Below are 18,575 nucleotides of genomic sequence, written 5' to 3' on the forward strand. Positions count from 1 at the left end.
AATTAATTTTATTTTTTAAATTTTTAAGAAAGATTTATTTATTTTGGAGAGAGAGAGTGTGTGGGCACAGAGGGGATTTGATTTTGGCTCAGGTCATGATCTCAGGGTCCTGGGATTGAGCTCCACATCAGGCCCTATACTGAGAGGGGGTCTGCTTGAGAAATTCTCTCTGCCTGTGCCAAAATCAAGAGTTGGACGCTTAACCGATGGAGCCACCCAGGCACCCCTTTGTGAATTAATTTTAAAGCAACATTATTAAATTCAAGTTTTATTTATCCTTTGCCCCCTTTTTTCACATAAAATACTCCATTATTAATATTCATTTCCCCCTAAGTTTCCTTTCCAATTAGAAATGTCAAAATTGCTAACTCCAAATAATTCTTTAGGGGCTAAACTGATTGACCTCCACCTCCCCTCTTAACTCTAAGAGCAGGAGATTCTTGGCTTCAAAGGGTAGTCCTTAAATTTTCATCCTGATGTGTAATGGGCATCTCTTGCTCATTCATTGGACATTTTCTGCAAAAAGCAGATGTGACTGTAAAAGGATCAATGGGTGAGCCTACATTTCCTATATTCTCTAGGGTTTGTTCACTGACTTCCCTTTCCCAAAGAGGTGCCATCTGAAATCACCTAACAAATTCATCAGTGTTTTCAGAGCTCTTCTGGCAAATACACCATATAGGCCCATAGAGGTTTTTCCCTCAACATGTAATGTTCATTTATTATCTTAAGTAAATTGTCATAAGATCTTTGATTTGCGATTTTTCTAATTAGATTGACATCCAGTCATATTCTCTGACTTCCTTTTACCTCGGTAAAAAAGGGTATCATGTTCCAAAATATTTATCATTCTTTTCTTGGTGGTAGCAACTGAGATACATTCTTATTTCCATGGCTATTTGCTCAAATGGACAGTGTTGATGAATCGAACGTTAAAAAATCCAAGCACAAGATGCTAAAGTATATGGAAAACTAAGAGTAAGTGAAGTTGCAAGAATATGACTTGACTATGTAAAGAATTCTTATATCTGGCAAGTTTGGGGCTGTTGCAATGGGACAATAAAAGCATTACTATTTTTTTTTCCTCCGTATGTCAAAGTAAACAAGGCATCAAAACCAGGAAGAATTAGGGCTAAGCCAGCTTACTAGTGATGAGTTCATCTATTTCTGTCATCTAGGAAAGGATAAGAAAAAAAATGAGAGAGCAGGATGATAGTAGGAAGGTAATTTGGACACCTTTGGTATATTTCTTTACCATTTATACAGTCCTTTATCTTATTATGCTAAGAGGAATTGAAAATAAAAATAAACTCAAATGCATTATCTGTCACAGAGTCATGATATTCTAAAATATGTTTCTGTAGCAGGTAACTTTTGACAGCTATTTCCTTTTTTTCTTCCAGATCTTTCCTCAGATCCAGATGAGCTAACAAATATTGCTACAAAATTTCCAGAAGTTACGTATTCTTTGGATCAGAAGCTTCGTTCCATTATAAACTACCCTAAGGTTTCTGCCTCTGTCCACCAATACAACAAAGAGCAGTTTATCAAGTGGAAGCAAAGTGTAGGGCAGAACTATTCCAATGTTATAGCGAACCTCAGGTGGCATCAGGACTGGCTGAAAGAACCAAGGAAGTATGAAAGTGCGATTGATTGGTGGCTTAAAACCCCCATTAATCCTATTAAAATCTGAACTAAAGTTAGAAAATAATGTTCGAGAGCAACGAATAGAGATATGTTAAGAGATCATGATTAGCTTTTATATGTTTGTTTTAATAATTACTGATTTTTAGTTCCTTTTAAAGAACGTATTCTATTTTAAAATAAAATAGTAATCGTTACAGAATTACATATTTTCAAAAATGATTACTATCAAGACCTCATTCTTACTAACTTCTAACAACTTAATGGAGGTATTAAAAGGATGGAAGCAAATAGTATAAAGTTATGTTCCTCTGAAAAGTATGGAATATAGACAATTTTAACAATTATCTTATGATTTATGAACCATAAAATAGTTATTTGTATTTGATGGTGTCTGACGAGTTATCTGCCTCTCAGGGGGCATAAATCATGTGGATGTGTTTCATGGGAGTATTCAGAGCATTTGATGGGACACAGATCCTGGATGTGGCTGACTTTATTACTATTTTTTTAAATAGGTAATATATACACAAGGTACAAAAGAGTTAACTATGAGCCTGAAGTCTCCCTCCTTTCCCAGTTCCCTTCCAGGGGCAACCACGGTAACCACCTTCCTAAGTATCCTTTTAGACCCACACCTTGTATCTAACAAACAAACTTTGTGTTTTCCCTCCACACACAAAAGGTAGCTTACTCTACAAAATGTTCTGCATCTTGCTCTTTTTTTTTTTTTTTCCTCCCACTTAAAAATACCTAGAAGTAAAATTGCTGGGGCAAGACTGTATCTAGAAAAATTACATCAAATTCCCTCCAAAGAAGTTAGACCAATTTAAATTCTCACCAGTGAGGCACTTCCTCGCATCCTTCACCAACCTGATAAATAAAAAATATATATTATTTTTATTTTTTTTATTATGGGTAAGATAAATCATATTTTCATATATTTAACAGCCATTTGAATTTCCTTCACTGCGACCTTTCCTATTTCTATTCTTTGCCTGTTTTTCTATTGCTTGTCTTTTTTATTACACCCATGGTTTTGGATCTTAGCTTTTGGTCTGTAAGAGAAGCTCCACATTTTTTTTCCTTTTTGTAATTTGTCTTTTGACTTTGTTCTGGTGTTTTTAACCTGTGGAAATTGGTATTTTCACGCAAACTTATGCATCTTTGCATTTATGGCTTTGGGATTTTATGTCACACGCATTCAGCATGGTATTCGCCACTTAACTTCTAGAGTTTTATTTTTTGTCCTTAGATCTTTCCCCATCTGGAATGTGTTCCATATTAGAAATCTAACTTCAGTTTGTTATTTTAAGATGGCTACCCAAATGACTTTTTATTGAGTAAACTAACATTTGTCCCCTTGGTTAGAAAAATGCCACTTCATTATATAACACCTTTTATTGAATCAATTATCTTTTTCTCTATTGATTTGAAATGTCATTTTATCATATTCCAAAGTCTCATTTACATTTGGGTGCTTTCAGAGCATTTTTTATCTTCCAGTGGACCAATCTACTTTGTTAACTGATGTGGTAGTTCATCTCTGGTCAGACTAGTCCTTTCCAACACTCTCCTTTGTCAGAGTTGTCCTGGCCACTCTTGCTAACTTAGGTTTTCCACGCAAATTTAGAATAAGTTTGCCTAGCTCAGAAATGAAAAATCTTGTTAGTCTTTTAATGAAATCATATTCAATTTATAGCCTATTTTAGAAAAATTGACTTATCATCTTCAGTTATTCTAAAGAATGTAGCACCCTTTTCCCGTTCTTCAAAGTTTCTTTGATCTCCTAGAACTAGTCTAAGTCTTCTTCATACGGATCGGTTTCTTTAGAGAATTTTCGAAAAGTAAGGACCTTTAAAAAAAAATACTGCCTATAGGCCCCACCCCACACCAGTGAAATTCGAATTCTAGGGATGGCATCTGGGCACTGTTCTTTCTCACTGTCCGGTTAAGCTCTCTAGCTGGTGATCCTGAAGTGTAGGCAGAGATGAGTTTATTCCTAGTTGTTTTATCATTTGTTGGTGGTGTGCTGTTTTAGGTGGACCTTTCTTCCATTAAATCTTCTAACTGGCTGTTTATATATGCAGATTCTTTTTCTATATATTAATTTTATGCCAATAATACCATATGTTTTGGTACCAGTTTTTCAAGTCGTATCTTCTATTTTTCAGGTAAAAACCAGATCTGCAAATGATAATTCTACCTAACTCCCTCTTCAAACTGTCTTTGAAGTTTTCATGATGAACCACTTCATCTCCTTGGTTTACTCTTCTCCAGGGAATTTGTATGAGCTTATCTTTGCAGTTACATACGAGTTTTTGAGAAATAAACTTCACTTCAGATACATTTTAAAGTAAAACCCTTAAGGAAAAGATCTCAATATTAGACTCTTACAATTAAAATGAAAATATACAAATCTACCTCCCATCTCCTAGTTAAACCTAAAGACCGTGAGATAGCTAGTGTGTGGGTGTATATGCTAATTACAGGGGGAAAATAAAGCAATAATAATAGAAATGTGGTTCTGAAAACATAGGCATGTGAAGATAAATACAATCCATCTCGTTCTACCCAAGGCCTTCAAGATGTCTTCATAGTTTGGACGAACCAACCATCCACAGTGGTTTAAGCATATTGGATATAGGATCATACTTAGGTCCAACTGAGTTTTTAAGACAAAATCTAATTCAAACTGGTATCTAACCATGAAAACAGAAACATCAGAAAAACTTGGAAAACTAAGACATGAATGCCAGGATGTGAGAGAAACCGACTAAACTAATTACAAACTAAATTGAGGACAATCTTTCGGATTCATTTGCACTGCCCCCACTGCTCCACCGTGTCCAGTCTACCATAATCTCTTGTTTGGAATTTCGCAGTAGCTTCCTAAGAGGTCTCCCTGAACCTTCCCTTGGCTTTCTTCAGTCTTTTCTGAACACAGCAACCAGAGTGACCCTGTTAAGATGTACCACATCACATCACTTCAGTGGATACTCAGAACCTTCCACGGGTTTTCCATCTTACTCCGTAAAAGCCAAAATCATCACCAGGCCTATAGGACCCTGAACTTTCTGGCTGCATGTTCTCTCACAGACCACTTCTCCTCCCACACTCCCACTTTGTTCACTCTCTTCTGGCCACATTGGCATCCCTGCTGTTTTCTAGCACCCCAGGCATCCAGCACCTCAAGACCCTTGTGCTTGTCAATGCTTTCTGCTTGGAATACGGTTTTTTCCTCAGATTTCCACATGGCTCACTCTGCTACCTCCTTCGAACTACTGCTCCACTGCTCCCTTCTCACAAGAACGTCCCTGCTTTATTTTTCTCTGTGGTAGTCATCACCATCCAATGCAGGGTAGAGTTCACATACTTAATTCGTTTATACCGTCCCCCACTCCTCCTACCCCAATAGGATGGAAGCTCCGTACAGGCATGGCTTTTTGTCCTTTTTGTTTCCTAAAGTATCCCAAGTGCCTGACACACAGAAGAATAATAAACACTTCTTGAATGAATTTGCTGGGAATTAGAGTTTTTCAGATAACACACTGGATTAAAAAACCAACACATTAGGCCACGGCAGGGCAGAGTTGAAAGGGAGTAGCCTTCTCAATAGAGCCTTCTAAAAACAGTTCTAGCAAAAGCCCGCACAGGAGAGTTGACAAGAGGACTCTATTCTTCTTCGTCTTTTTCTATGAAAAAGGCCAGATAGTGAATATTTTAGGCTTTGTGACCCATATGGTCTTTTTCACAACTTTTTCATGACTACTCAATACTACCCTAGTAGCGTGAAAATAGCAATAGACAGTACGTAAACAGATGAGCAGGGCTGCTTTCCAATGAAACGTTGTTTACAAAAACACAGGATTTGACCTGTTGTGGACCACAGTTTGTTGACCCCTAGTCTAGAACAATGGTTCATAACTTCGCTGCAAACTGGAATTACCTGAGGCTGTTTTACACTATTAACGCCCGGCTCCCACCTATAAGCTCTGAGATTTTTAAAAGCTTCCCAGGTGAGTCTAATGTGCAGCAAAATCTGGGAACCAAGGTTCTGGAACCTTGTTATTCAAATGATGGTCCTTGGACCAGAACCATCGACATCAACTGGGAGCCTTATATGTTTTTATTTGTTTCTGTTAAAATAAAGTGGTAGATTTGTATTTATCCTTCTACTCTTTGTGGTTTTCCATCTCATTAAACCTAGGGCATCCTAAAAAAAATTACTAGAATTGGTGAAATGGGTTAAATAACTACATATACAAAAATAAGTATATATCTACAAGAATAATCACTGGGTAAAAATGAAAATTAGGAAAACTATCTGACATTATGACAATATAAAATAAATTTTAGCAAGAGGCACAACATAGATGAAAAAATTACTAAGTTCTACTGAAATATACAAACAAGATATGAACATGAAATGACAGCAAGTTCTTGGATGGGAGGATCTTATATTAAAATGTCACTTCTCTAGAATTAATGTATAAATTTTGTATTCTGATTTTAATCTGAATAGAGTTTGGGGTGTTTTTTCTTAATTGGACTAAACAATCTTAAAATTTTCATGGAAAAAAAAAAGCCTAAAATACCTAATAAAATTATGGAAAAAAGAAAATTAAGGTGGGACTATTCTTACTGGCTATTAAATCATATTATAAATCACTGAATCAAACTAAGAACTTGGCAATGAGGGACCATGAAAAAGAAAGATATGTCTCAACACGAACTAGGTGGAAGAAAATCATTGTGGAAAACGGGAAAGATCTAGACCTGTGCTAGAATTCTTCTCTTATACACTGATCATATATTGTGGATATATGTGTGTGTTATTTATAATTATACATATTAAGCTTTCAGGTAAGATTTTTAGCCCTTTAAAAACACAATTTAAAGTTAGAAAGCAGAAGGGCGCCTGGGCGGCTCAGATGGTTAAGCAACTGCCTTTGGCTCAGGTCAGGATCCCAGGGTCCTGGTATGAGCCCCACGTTGGGCTCCCAGTTCAGCGAGGAGTCTGCTTCTTCCTCTCCCTCTGCTGCTCCCCCTGCTTGTGCTCTCTCTGCCCCTCTCTCTCTCAAATGAATACATTAAATCTTAAAAAAAAAATAAAGTTATAAAGCAGAATCTTAAATAATTCTTAGGTCAAAAAATTACAGTTCTATGCTATTTCTAAAATAAAGAAAATGAGAAAACTCAGAACATGTGACACACAACCAGAACTATACCCAGAGTATTTTTAGCCTTAAACTTTTTATTATTAAGAGGAAATAAACTGTTCAAGAAGTTAGACAACAAAATAAGCATCAATTTTGTAATATTTATAGCAAAGGATTTGTTCCTTAAATAATGTTTTGAGAGTTCTGCTTTCACATAGGATAGGGAAGGTTGCAAGGGAATGTTCCTCCCATGTTAACAAAAATCAAGGAAAAAAAAGCCAGATAATCTAAGCTTTTTTTGAGGCCATCAGGTGCCTGAGGCTGCAAGGCAACAGGTAAACTGAATTCAAAAGTGTGGCAAGCTCCTCTGAGAAGGGGTGAGATACTCAAACTGGGTCACCTTTGGAAAAACATGGCGGGGGGGTGGAGGGGAACTGGCAGCCAAAAGAATGGGTAACAAAACAACTGATACTTTGACAAATCCTTAAATGTCCAATGTGTGTGAAAATAACAATAGAAATTCTGGGAACCCCCCACACATGAACTTTGGTTCATGGACCTCAAGCAGCACTCATGAGAAGGACTGGGGGCAGGGCTAATGGAACCCCTTTAGTGGGTCAGGTGGACAGTGGGCCAGGGAGTGGCGACCTCTGGAGGATGAGCACAGAACTCAAAACCTTGTGTTTTAAAAACATTTGTCAAGCGTAACATCACTGGTATTGAGACAAACTAGACTGTATGTCTCTGAAATGATTGCATTGAGAACACAGTATTACGTGTAGTATTTCAGCCAAAGACTCTATTCCAAATTTAATTATGTGGAAACGAATACCACTTTGGAGACAGTCTACGAAACGTGTCATGGACACTTCAGACCTGTCAGAGTCATGAAAGGAAAAAGAAAGACTGGGAAATTGTTCTAGATTGAAGGCCACTAGAGAAATAATGCAGTTAAATACAACCCATGCAGTGGATCCAACTAAACACATCCTTGTGAAATTTGTCAGAGACAAGAGAAGAATCAAGTTCTAGAATGGAAAAAACAGTGATCACATTGGCACACCCAGGAACCAGAGCGGCTTTAGGCTTCTCAACACAAACACTTAGAAGCCGGAAGGCAATGGCGCAATGCCATGAAAATTCAGAAGGAAAGCATTTCCAGTGTAGAATTTTAACCCCAGCCGAATCATCAGTTAAGCATGATGGCAAAATAAAGAAATGTTCAGACCTGCAATATCCCAAGAATTTATCCTTTCTCAAGAAGCCACTGAAGGATGCTTTCTACCAAGCAGGGAAATAGAGAAGAAAAACAAGCACGTATGCGCTCCCATGCATGCACACACACACGCGAAATTAGAAAGCAGGAAACCCAGCATGAGATAATGAAAGGAGTCTCTAGGATCGTGGTAAAGAGAGCTGCCTGGGTAACAGCTGTCCTGAAGGGCAACATGACTGATTCCACGTGACTCAAGAAATAGGCACAATGAGACTCTCACAGCTATGTCCTCAGCCTCTGCGTGATCTTTTTAATCTTCCGACATGTTGGATGATGTGTTCTACTAAAAGGGGAAAAAAAAAAAACATGAAAAATGACCAGATATCCAAGAAACAAGAATTCCAACTCAAGAGAATGGCAGAGTTTCAGTGATGACAAATAGACATTCTAGGATGATAGTTGTATAGTAGGCCTAGAGAGAAACCAGCCCACATAGGAGGGAAATGGATGGAGGTCTCCGGTAAGGAAGTTTCCAAGAAAAATAAACTGGAATTGCTACCCTATGTTACAAAACTGAACTGAGGGACTACTTAGAGGTACGGGAAGAACTAGCTATGTAACAATGGAATTATTAACTTCAAGAAAAAGAAAATGATATTTATAATATTCTACAACTTCACCTGGGAATATTTTCATTTCATAATAATGTAAACACCAAATATAGATCTAACCCAAAATGACAATATTACTGTATTAAGTATGGGAAGGGAGAAATTATCCAATGAGAAGCTAATACATAGCGCATTACGCATTTACTGTTCAGAATTCTGGAATTAAGTAAATGCCAGAAGAAACAGCAAATCGATTCTAAATGGGTTCTGTTTAGAGGAGGGGCAGGAGGAGTGAGGATGTGTGGACACGAAAACTGTGTTGTTGTCAGCCCTCTAGTTCTATTCAACTTTCCAAACTCTGTGTATGTGTTCACTCTGAGAAGAATTATTTTTTTAAATCAATGATTTATCAGGTCTTAGTAAAGTTCTGTGAAATGTAATTTCGCTGGCAGAGTCTTGTTATATGAGAGCATTTCAACAAATTTGAGACAAATTATAGAATTATCTTGAGAAATATTAAGCTGGTATTGGCTAGAGGAATCATTGAATTATGGGTATTGCTCAGAGAGAGCTCCCTGGAAGAAGCGGATCATAAGCTGGGATGATGTATGTTACAAAGAGAAAGGCCTCGGCAAAACCCTCTGAGGGGAGAATGTGAAAATTAAACCAAGAGTTTGATTTCCCAAGGCTATCGCTCTACCTCTTTTTTAAGTGTTCCACCAAGAATGGCTCCTCCTCCATTTCCCCAGAGCTTCCCTGGCCTTCTCTGGATGATCCTGGCGTAGGTATGAAAGGCATTTTTTTTTCCTTAGGTTGATGGATTTATGGACAAAGCAGGAACATTTGCTCAAAGTTCTCTGAAATGCATCATATATCCATTAGTTCAGCAATTCAAAACATTATTTCCTGATTTCTAGACTGTGTCAGGCCCACTGTTAGGCCTGAGACAGGGGAGAGGATGATAAAAATGACAAAGGTCTCTGGCCAAAGGAGAACAGTCTGGAAATTAGGATTCCTCAAGTCGTCTTGACTGTCACCTGCACCCACCAAACCCTCCTCTCGGGAGCCTCTTAAAGTGCCAAATGTGTCCCCAGCCTGGGACAGTGAATCCCAGCAGATGCCCAGACCAGGAAGCGCAGGAAATCTACTTGCACAGTGATCATGTGGAGGCTGCATAAAAGACAAATTGATGCTTCCAGCAGGAAAACTAAAATTTGTTTGTGAGGAGATAGGGCTAAAATAAAAGAGACAGCATTGAATCTAAACCATTTCCTGTGACTTGGATTTCTTTTTTAAAAATTGGCCGTCTTATCATTTTCTTAGTCACCTTTTCTCTAGGCTTATTGGGGGCGTAGTCCCTCCCAGCAACCTCCATCTGCTTGGAAAACAGAATCAAGAGAATGAAGAGCCATGATGACACATCCGTCACTGGATGAAAATATTACGGGAAAAATCAACAAATGTACTACCATTTGCATGAAACCTATTAATGCCCTCTTCAGACTAATGCAGTGAATTTTACATCATTGAGAGCAGCTGTGATCCACTGCTTCTAGTTAGTAATGAGGAGTATTTGAAACATCTGCAAATCACTGCTCCACCGAATTGCCAAGCAATATCATTACTTCAGTTCTCGGCAAGTAAATACTCTGACTGTTGGCCAGAGGAAGGCATATCTTTATCAAAGATTCATCTGCTGGGCTCCTCTTTGCCCCAAATGCTGTTGGGTTTCTTGTGTTTCCTGTTTTTCTCATGCTAGTACATGCAGATCCATGGTATTTTCGATTTTTTTCTTTTAAATCAAAACTAGTGTCTGTTGTTATTTTTTTTTTTTCCTACTGGCAATCCGTAACCATTTTGAGAGGTACAATCTCGGTCAGGACCTTCCTCTCTGGTGTGTTGGTCCCAGCTAACATGAGCTTTTGCAAAGGCCAGGCAAAGCGAGCTTCTGCCCTGCTGTGCTCTCCGTGTCGACAGCGAACCCGTGAGGCGCCAGAGCTCGGTGGTCCGCGGCTACCGCGAGCGCACCGCGGGAGCCGCCGCAGAGATTGGAGGGCCATCCACCGGGATTGGGAGGAGAGACCCGGAGAAGGTGGAGAATAAGAATCATGTGTGTTCCTCGAGTGTACAACCCACATTTGAGTGACAAATGACGAGGACAACCTATAAAAACAACTAAGCGCAAGTCTACCCGAATCCATTTCCCTCTGTGTGTGTGCGTTTTCAACTAACTTTGGGAACTCGTAGACGCGGCGTCGTGCCCCTCACTGCCTCGCCTCCACCTGGGTTTCCCGCGCGCTGCCAGCCCGCTTCCGTACCTCCTTTTCCCCAAGGCGAAGGATGGAGGATCCCTTCAGCCCCTCAACTTTCTCGCCGGCGCCCAACGTCTCCGTACCTGTCTCTCCTGGCTGGGGTCTCAACTTTACTTCCGGACAGGGGGCCCCAGCCCCCGGGCCGCCGCCGCCGCCGCCTCCCGGACCACCCAGCCGCGGCATCCGCCTGGCCTTCCTGGGGGTCATCCTGGTGGTGGCGGTGGCCGGCAACGCCACGGTGCTGTGCCGCCTGTGCGGGGGTGGCGGGCCCTGGGCGGGTCCCAAGCGTCGCAAGATGGACTTCCTACTGGTGCAGCTGGCGCTGGCTGACCTGTACGCGTGCGGAGGCACCGCGCTGTCGCAGCTGGCCTGGGAGCTGCTGGGCGAGCCGCGCCGGGCGGCGGGAGACCTGTCGTGCCGCTTCGTGCAGCTGCTGCAGGCGTCCGGCCGCGGCGCTTCTGCCCACCTCGTGGTGCTCATTGCCCTCGAACGCCAGCGCGCAGTGCGCCGGCCGCAGGGCCAGCCGCTGCCCGCGCGCGCCCTCGCCGCACTGGGCTGGCTGCTGGCGCTGCTGCTGGCGCTGCCCCCCGCCTTCGTGGTGCGCGGGGGCGCCCCCTCGCCGCCTCCAGCCGCGCCCTCAGCCGTCCGCCCCTGGCCGGGGGAGCGTCGCTGCCGCGACATCTTCGCGCCCCTGCCGCGCTGGCACCTGCAGGTCTACGCGCTCTATGAGGCCGTCGCGGGCTTCGTGGCGCCGGTCGCGGTCATGGGCGTAGCATGCAGCCGCCTGCTCTGCGCCTGGTGGCAGCGCCTGCCCCAGGCCCCACCGCCTTCAGCGCCCTGGTCGGCGACTCCCGGCCGAGCCCCTGCGCCCAGTGCGCTGCCCCGCGCGAAGGTGCAGAGTCTGAAGATGAGCCTGGCGCTGGCGCTGCTGTTCGTGAGTTGCGAGCTTCCCTACTTCGCCGCCCGGCTGGCGGCCGCGTGGTCGTCCGGACAGGTGGGAGACTGGGAGACCGAGGACCTGGCGGCGGCACTGCACCTCGTGGGGGTGGCCAACAGCGCTCTCAATCCCTTCGTCTACCTCTTCTTCCAGGCGGGCGACTGCCAGCTCCTGCGGCGGCTGCGAAGGCGCCTGGGCGCAGTCTGCTGCTCGTGGGAGGGAAGAGCGGAGGACGATGAGGGGTCCGGGGGCCACCAAGCGCTTCACCGCCACCGCTGGCCCCACCCCCATTACCACCACGCTAGACGGGAGCAGCCCGAGGAGGGCGGCTTGCGCCCACCCCCGCCGCGCCCCCGGCCGCTGCCCTGCTCCTGCGAAAGCGCTTTCTAGTTGCTCGATGGCCAGACGGGTCATCTGTCGCCGCCACACAGCCTCCACGGAACACGAGGCTGGCCCGGGTCTATCTAGATCATAACGGGCAGGAGAGTCTCAGAGATTGCCCCTGAAGCTGTCCCCATCCTACACTCTGTTTCTTTCTAATGTTTACATTTTCCTACACTTTTCCAGTTTTTTCTCTCCGTTTCGGTTCTTCTCATATTTCCCAGTTTGGAGAAGACAGTTTGAGCCACTGGGAAGTTGTAAAAACAAAGATACAGAGTTATTTTTGCAGTTCTCTTTGACGCTCCCATAGTGTTCTGGATAAGATCTTTTGGTTTAGCTAAATTGTCAAGCTTTCATTATTTGCTGTGTTATCATCCGTTTTTACTTATTTTGAATCGTGTTTAAATCAAGCGTACCTTCGAGACCAGAGAATCTGCCTTGCTTTCCAGAAGGAAAATCCCCACACCGCTCTCCCTGAGGAGCCTGGAAATTGTACCAGTGATACTGTCAGAAATGTAATCATGCTGTCACTGCAGAGCCACAGAGTATTTGTAAAATAAAAACATTACCCAGAGAGCAATTAGTACTTTTTTTCCATGGTAATGTGTTTTCTCAGAAGAAAATCAGTGTGGCCTTTATTTCCAGTCTTCACTTCAATAGAAGCTGGGGTTGTAGGAGGGACGCGTAAAAGCTTCCCTTAGTCCCTTTCAGATATGCCCAGTTCCTGTAGGAAATTGTGCCTGTGCCCAAACTAGCCTTTACAGCTGAGGTGCTGTGCTCCGGCGTAGCCTCCCAGCTCAGAGTGCCCAGCAAACTAGAGAAGTGAAACACCAAGGTGGTGCGTCCGGGCAGGGCTCACTGTCCCAGGTGGAGCCTCACGGAGATGTGCAGCTGGGAAGAAAGCTGCCCCGCTCCCCTCCCCCCCCCATGTTGCATGTATATGTAAAACTCGCTTTTGAAAAATGAAGGCAATGCCTATTGGTGTGTATTGCTGAGAACAAAGTCAAGAAGCAGATTTAAACCGTGACCTCCTCCTCTTAACTGTCCTTGGTTCTAGAAAGAAGTGGCAGCACTTATGAACAATATATCCACATGTTTACCAGTGTCTTTCATCTGAGAATCTGCGAGCTTTCCATGACAGTGCTTCCTGTTCGTGCACAAATGCCAAACTAAGAGGGAGAAAGGGGATATGATATGATTGCTAGAGTTCACTTGTAGAGTCAATGCTCTTTGAGGGCTTTCTCTGTTTACTTCACTGATGTATCCCAAACTTTTTTTTTTTTAAAGATTTTATTTATTTATTCTACAGGATAGAGACAGCCAGCGAGAGAGGGAACACAAGCAGGGGGAGTGGGAGAGGAAGAAGCAGGCTCATAGCGGAGGAGCCTGATGTGGGGCTCGATCCCATAACGCCGGGGATCACGCCCTGAGCCGAAGGCAGACGCTTAACCGCTGTGCCACCCAGGCGCCCTTCTGTATCCCAAACTCTTAAACAATGCTTGACATGTACTAGGCACTCACCACATATTTGTTAAATAATTCATCATATGAGTCAGGCAAATATAGAATGAATACAAGATTTACAAAAATCTCCACTAAACTTGATTTACCTTTCCCTCAAATTCTGTCAAAAATGTTTTAAAGGGGGGCGCCTGGGGGCACAGCGGTTAAGCGCCTGCCTTCGGCTCAGGGCGTGATCCCCGGCGTTATGGGATCGAGCCCCACATCAGGCTCCTCCGCTATGAGCCTGCTTCTTCCTGTCCCACTCCCCCTGCTTGTGTTCCCTCTCTCGCTGGCTGTCTCTATCTCTGTCGAATAAATAAAATCTTTAAAAAATAAAAAAATAAATAAAAATGTTTTAAAGGTTTTCCTTCATCTTTTTAATTCCCCCACCCTGCATAGGATACTATGGTGTATAATATAAGAATAAGTCAGCCAAAGAGAGAACACAGTTGTCTTCATATTATTTTTATTCATTAGCATTTGACATTCATTAGCATTTTTCATTAATAAATATTAATTCCTTATTTTGTGCCAAGCAATGTGTTGGGCATTGGACATACTAAAATGAATAGCACACATCTTTCCCTCAAAGGCCTTATAATCATATGTAGGAGACAATCTGAGAATTACTGCACAGTAGCACATATGCTTTAATAAGGTTCCACTCAGGGTGTTGGGTCACTGAAAAAGTACACCTGGACAACCTCAGGAGACTGAAGCGGTCATTCCAATGATGTTATGAAGGACTAACCAATGGGAAAGGGGGAACAGGTAAAGTCAGGGATCAAGGCAGAAGCACAGAGAGACTCAAAATATGACCTGTTGCATCACTTGGAATGTTCCCAACTGAGGATTTAAGCCAGCTGAGTTGCTGTTTCTGTTATTTGCAATTGAGAGCACCCTAACAGAAAAATGAGTTCAGCTGGTTTAAACTTATTTTCTCACATAACAAGAAGTCCAGTGGTAGAGCTGCTCCAGAGTTGGTTAGTCGAGTAGCTTCGTAACTTCAACATCAAAGACCTAGCTCCTTCTCATCTTTCTATTCTGCCATCCTGAGCTGGTGGACTTGACATTAAGGGCTGCATTCCTTGAGGTCACAAAATGGCTGCTACAGTTCCAGGCATCACATTCATATATGACAATGTCCAGAAAAGGAAGAATTTCTCTTTTTTTCACTTTATAGGAATGAAGAAACATTTCTCACAATTCCCAAGCACATGTTCCTGCATGGCTCATTGGCCACAATTATATCATATATCAGTATGCAGACCATTGCAAGGGAAATGGGGCCACCATGATGGCTTAGACATTGAGTGGAAGATATGAGTTGCACAGTAAAGGGGTGAAAAAAAAATGAGACTTCCATTTTTTAAGAAAAGAAGGGGAAATGTTTATGGGAGGGCAAGACTAAACTTTCATACAATTGTCAAACTATTAAGTTGATTTTTATAATCTATTAGAGAAATTTTAAGAAATCTCCATCTGGGTTAAAAATAGAGAGTATATATTCATGTAGTTAATTTGAAATTAAACTGTATATTCCCAAGATTTTGTGGAAGAGTTGGCTAAGCCCAATTCATACTGAAATACTTCCACAGCTAAGGAAGTTTCCCTAATCTTAACTAAATCTGACACTTGAAGATAGAAGGTAGATCTAGGTGACTTGGTTCCCATCTTTAGAGGCATTGTAGGTTAAGAAATTTGAAGCATCACCTCAGAATTTGATCTCCAGAACCTTCATTGCTATAGACAACTCAGAGATTCAGTTCTGTTCCCATCAAGGAAGCCCCCAAAGGTTATTTTAAATTTAGACTCTTGCTTGAGTGGGACATACCATTCACACTTCACAGCAAAAGTATGTGAACAGTTGACCCTGACCTTGATCTATTTTCTAGGTACTACCCAAATAGGATATGACTAGAGGAGAAACCAGACCACGTATTTGGAGTTGAGGAGGAATCAAATAATATACCCTCACCCACTGCACATTTCCCCTTGGAGTTAGATTTTAACTAGGCTGCCGCACACAGGCCTAGACTGCAGGACTCCAGGAGGCACTATTCATATAGATAGCAATGTAAATGTCATCACCAGAACTTTAAAACCTAAATACAAAGAATTCTATATTTTTTTTAAAAAAAATAACTGGCTGCATGGTAACATACAGCTAAAATAAGTAAACATGACCTATTACATAATTCGAAGCAGAAAGTATGTAGGAAACAGCCAGGAGTGGAATTAAAACCACAATTAGTGACTAGCTATAATTCATTTACTAAAAATAGAATAGTCGAGCTGATTTGTGGAAGAGGAGGTAGATTTTTTCTAAGCTTCCTAGGAAGCTTCCCGGGAAACACGAAAGCAAGCCAAAAATTGGAGGAGTTTCCCTGGCATTCCTAAAATGTTCTGACTTTATTGAAGGGAAGATATTATAATGAAAATGAATAGTCTAATTAAATTAAACAGATGTTTTGCTGAGTTGTGAGGCAGTATAATGAAAAGAGCAGTCTTTAGAGCCTACAGACCTGGACTTGAATTTCATCTCTACCACTTAGTAGCTGTGTGACTTTAGGTTGTTTGCTGAATCTTTCTGAGTCTTGTTTTTTTTTTCTTTTTTTCTCTTTCTTTTCTCTTTTCTATTTCTTTTTTTTTTTTTTTTTGATTCTTGGTTTTCTTATCAGTAAAAATGAGATATTATCTACTTCATAGGATCGATATATGTAAAAATGTAAAATACTTGATGGGGGGAGGGGGATCCTGTCAGTCTGTCTCTTCAGATTCGCCCTAGTACTCAATATATAATAGTTATTATTATTTTCTAACACTGGGTCATAAGGGATAAAATCCAGTTGAGTAATATTACATGAAGGGAAGCAAGGGATCTTGGGAAATCAATCTATGGAAGATTAATGGTGGCACATAGCAATAGGGAAGTTGGGCCTTACAGAAGGTATACTGTTCACAGTAATTGTTGACTGCCTTCCTGGCATCCATTTCTCCTTTTCTAGCAGGACTCAGATTCTTGTATCTAATGCCTCTTATGAGGAGTCAAGTGCTTTGAGGGAAGCTCAAACACTGGACCTTAATTAGTGTAAGCACATCAAAGTAATTTCACTCCTCTTCCCTCCACGGCTTGCTCAGGAATGGTCATGTGATCCAGTTAAGACCAGTGAGACGTGTTACAGGGCAAGGGGAGTTGCTGGGGCTTCTAGGAAGAAGTCCTTAACCCTTCTGAGAGCCAATATGCTCTCTCCCTCTCTCTCTTAATGAAGGTGAATGAGGAAGCATGTAGTGCTCCTGCCTGCTGGCAGCCCACCTCTGACCATCAGAAGCCAGAAGATGACAACAACACTATGCATATGGCAGAGTGGAGAGAAGAAAAGAACTGAAGTCCTTAATGACCTCACGGAGCTGTCAGATCAAACACCAGAGGTATGTCCTGTTAAATGAGATACATTTTCTTATTGTTTGAGGCAGTTGAGCTGGATTTTCTGTTATTTGTGACAGCAAGCATCCTGTAATTGAAAAAGTTTGGCAAGAAAAAGTGTCTCATTTTAGCTTACTGCATGTTCTTTATCAAAGAAATAAGAACATTCCAAGTGTACTTTTATTTAGTCCATCAGCCAGTATGTATTGAAGAACCGTATTGGACACTATCTTGAGCATAGTGGAGCAAAGGGAAGAAAACAAAAAAATGTAACTCTTATATTTAAAAAATTTGTATTCTATGAAGAACTTTGATTTTCATGGTAAGGACTTTGTTGAGAAATCTCAATCTATAATTATTAATGATATAGGACATTATTTGCAAATTCTTACCATTGGTGGTATGACTGATTCATTCATTAATTATTCACTGGCTATTTATTAAAGATCCATCATGTGAAATGTACATAGGAACTTTTAGATATATATAGATATATATATATCACTTATCATAGACATACATTCCATTTAAAATTTAGCTTTTGGGTGGGAACTTAGGACCAACTATTACTGGTTGGCCAAACCTGGAATTGACAACCACAAAATGGGTTGGAGTAATTATATAATAGCTTCCAATGAATCACTCTTCTTGATATCCACCCCTTGTGTAATCTTTTCCCAGAGAGTCTGGGCTTTGTCATGTCACCGATTTTGGCAGTGGACATCAGGAGATTGTTCACAAGCAGGGTACTGAAAAGCACATACACATGGGGCTTGCCCTCTCAGAAAAGCTGCCCTAGTATCAGTATGACATGAAGAAGCCAAGAATGAAAGAGCATATGGTGAGGGAGGCCCAGCTACTCAGCCACTGCAGCTGAGCCCAGTTCCCAACTGACTCTCCAGCTAACTGCAGCCACATGAGTGAGCCCAGGGGAGACGAACAGAGGAACTGTTGAGCTAACCTACAGACTTGTGAGAAATAAGAAATCACAGCCATGAAGTTTGGGGGTTTGTTTGTTTTGCAGCAATAGATAACTAAATCATGTCAGAGTAGTAAAATGGTGTTGGATACATTAAAAATGGAAGTCAAATGACCCAGATATCAGAACACAGGGTTCTAGTCTTCCACCACATGTCAAATTGGGATATTTACTGCTCACCATGTAATCTGATGAGACTTCACACCAACTTGAAATGCAGAGAACCCCAAAGGGAATATCAAGATCAAGGGAAAGAGTTAACCCTTTTTCCATGTGGTGAAATCTATTGCCAAACCCTGGCAGTTCTGGGTAGTTTTATTAAGTAAGGTACTATTGTGTGCCTTACAAAATACCCATAAGATAAATAATGAGAACCATAATAATGATAGCTAAAATTTATTAA

General features: G+C 41.7%; 2 protein-coding genes across 3 annotated transcripts in view; both read left to right on the forward strand.

The window, feature by feature from the left end:
- ARSK (arylsulfatase family member K) overlaps positions 1-2,025 on the forward strand; it is a 45,135-nt gene extending 43,110 nt beyond the window's left edge. For both annotated transcript variants that reach the window (XM_026498595.4, XM_057307248.1), the window contains one exon: positions 1,404-2,025. In XM_026498595.4, the coding sequence (XP_026354380.2) occupies positions 1,404-1,693 (290 nt within the window). In that variant the 3' untranslated portion in view covers positions 1,694-2,025. The remainder of the gene's footprint in view (positions 1-1,403) is intronic.
- Positions 2,026-10,702: 8,677 nt separating this feature from the next.
- Positions 10,703-12,272, forward strand: GPR150 (G protein-coupled receptor 150). Its single transcript, XM_044384206.3, has one exon. The coding sequence runs from the start codon at positions 10,974-10,976 to the stop codon at positions 12,270-12,272; it is 1,299 nt and encodes a 432-aa protein (XP_044240141.2). The 5' UTR covers positions 10,703-10,973.
- Positions 12,273-18,575: the final 6,303 nt, after the last annotated feature.

Source organism: Ursus arctos, unplaced genomic scaffold (assembly GCF_023065955.2).
Source record: "Ursus arctos isolate Adak ecotype North America unplaced genomic scaffold, UrsArc2.0 scaffold_5, whole genome shotgun sequence".
Taxonomy (NCBI): domain Eukaryota; kingdom Metazoa; phylum Chordata; class Mammalia; order Carnivora; family Ursidae; genus Ursus; species Ursus arctos.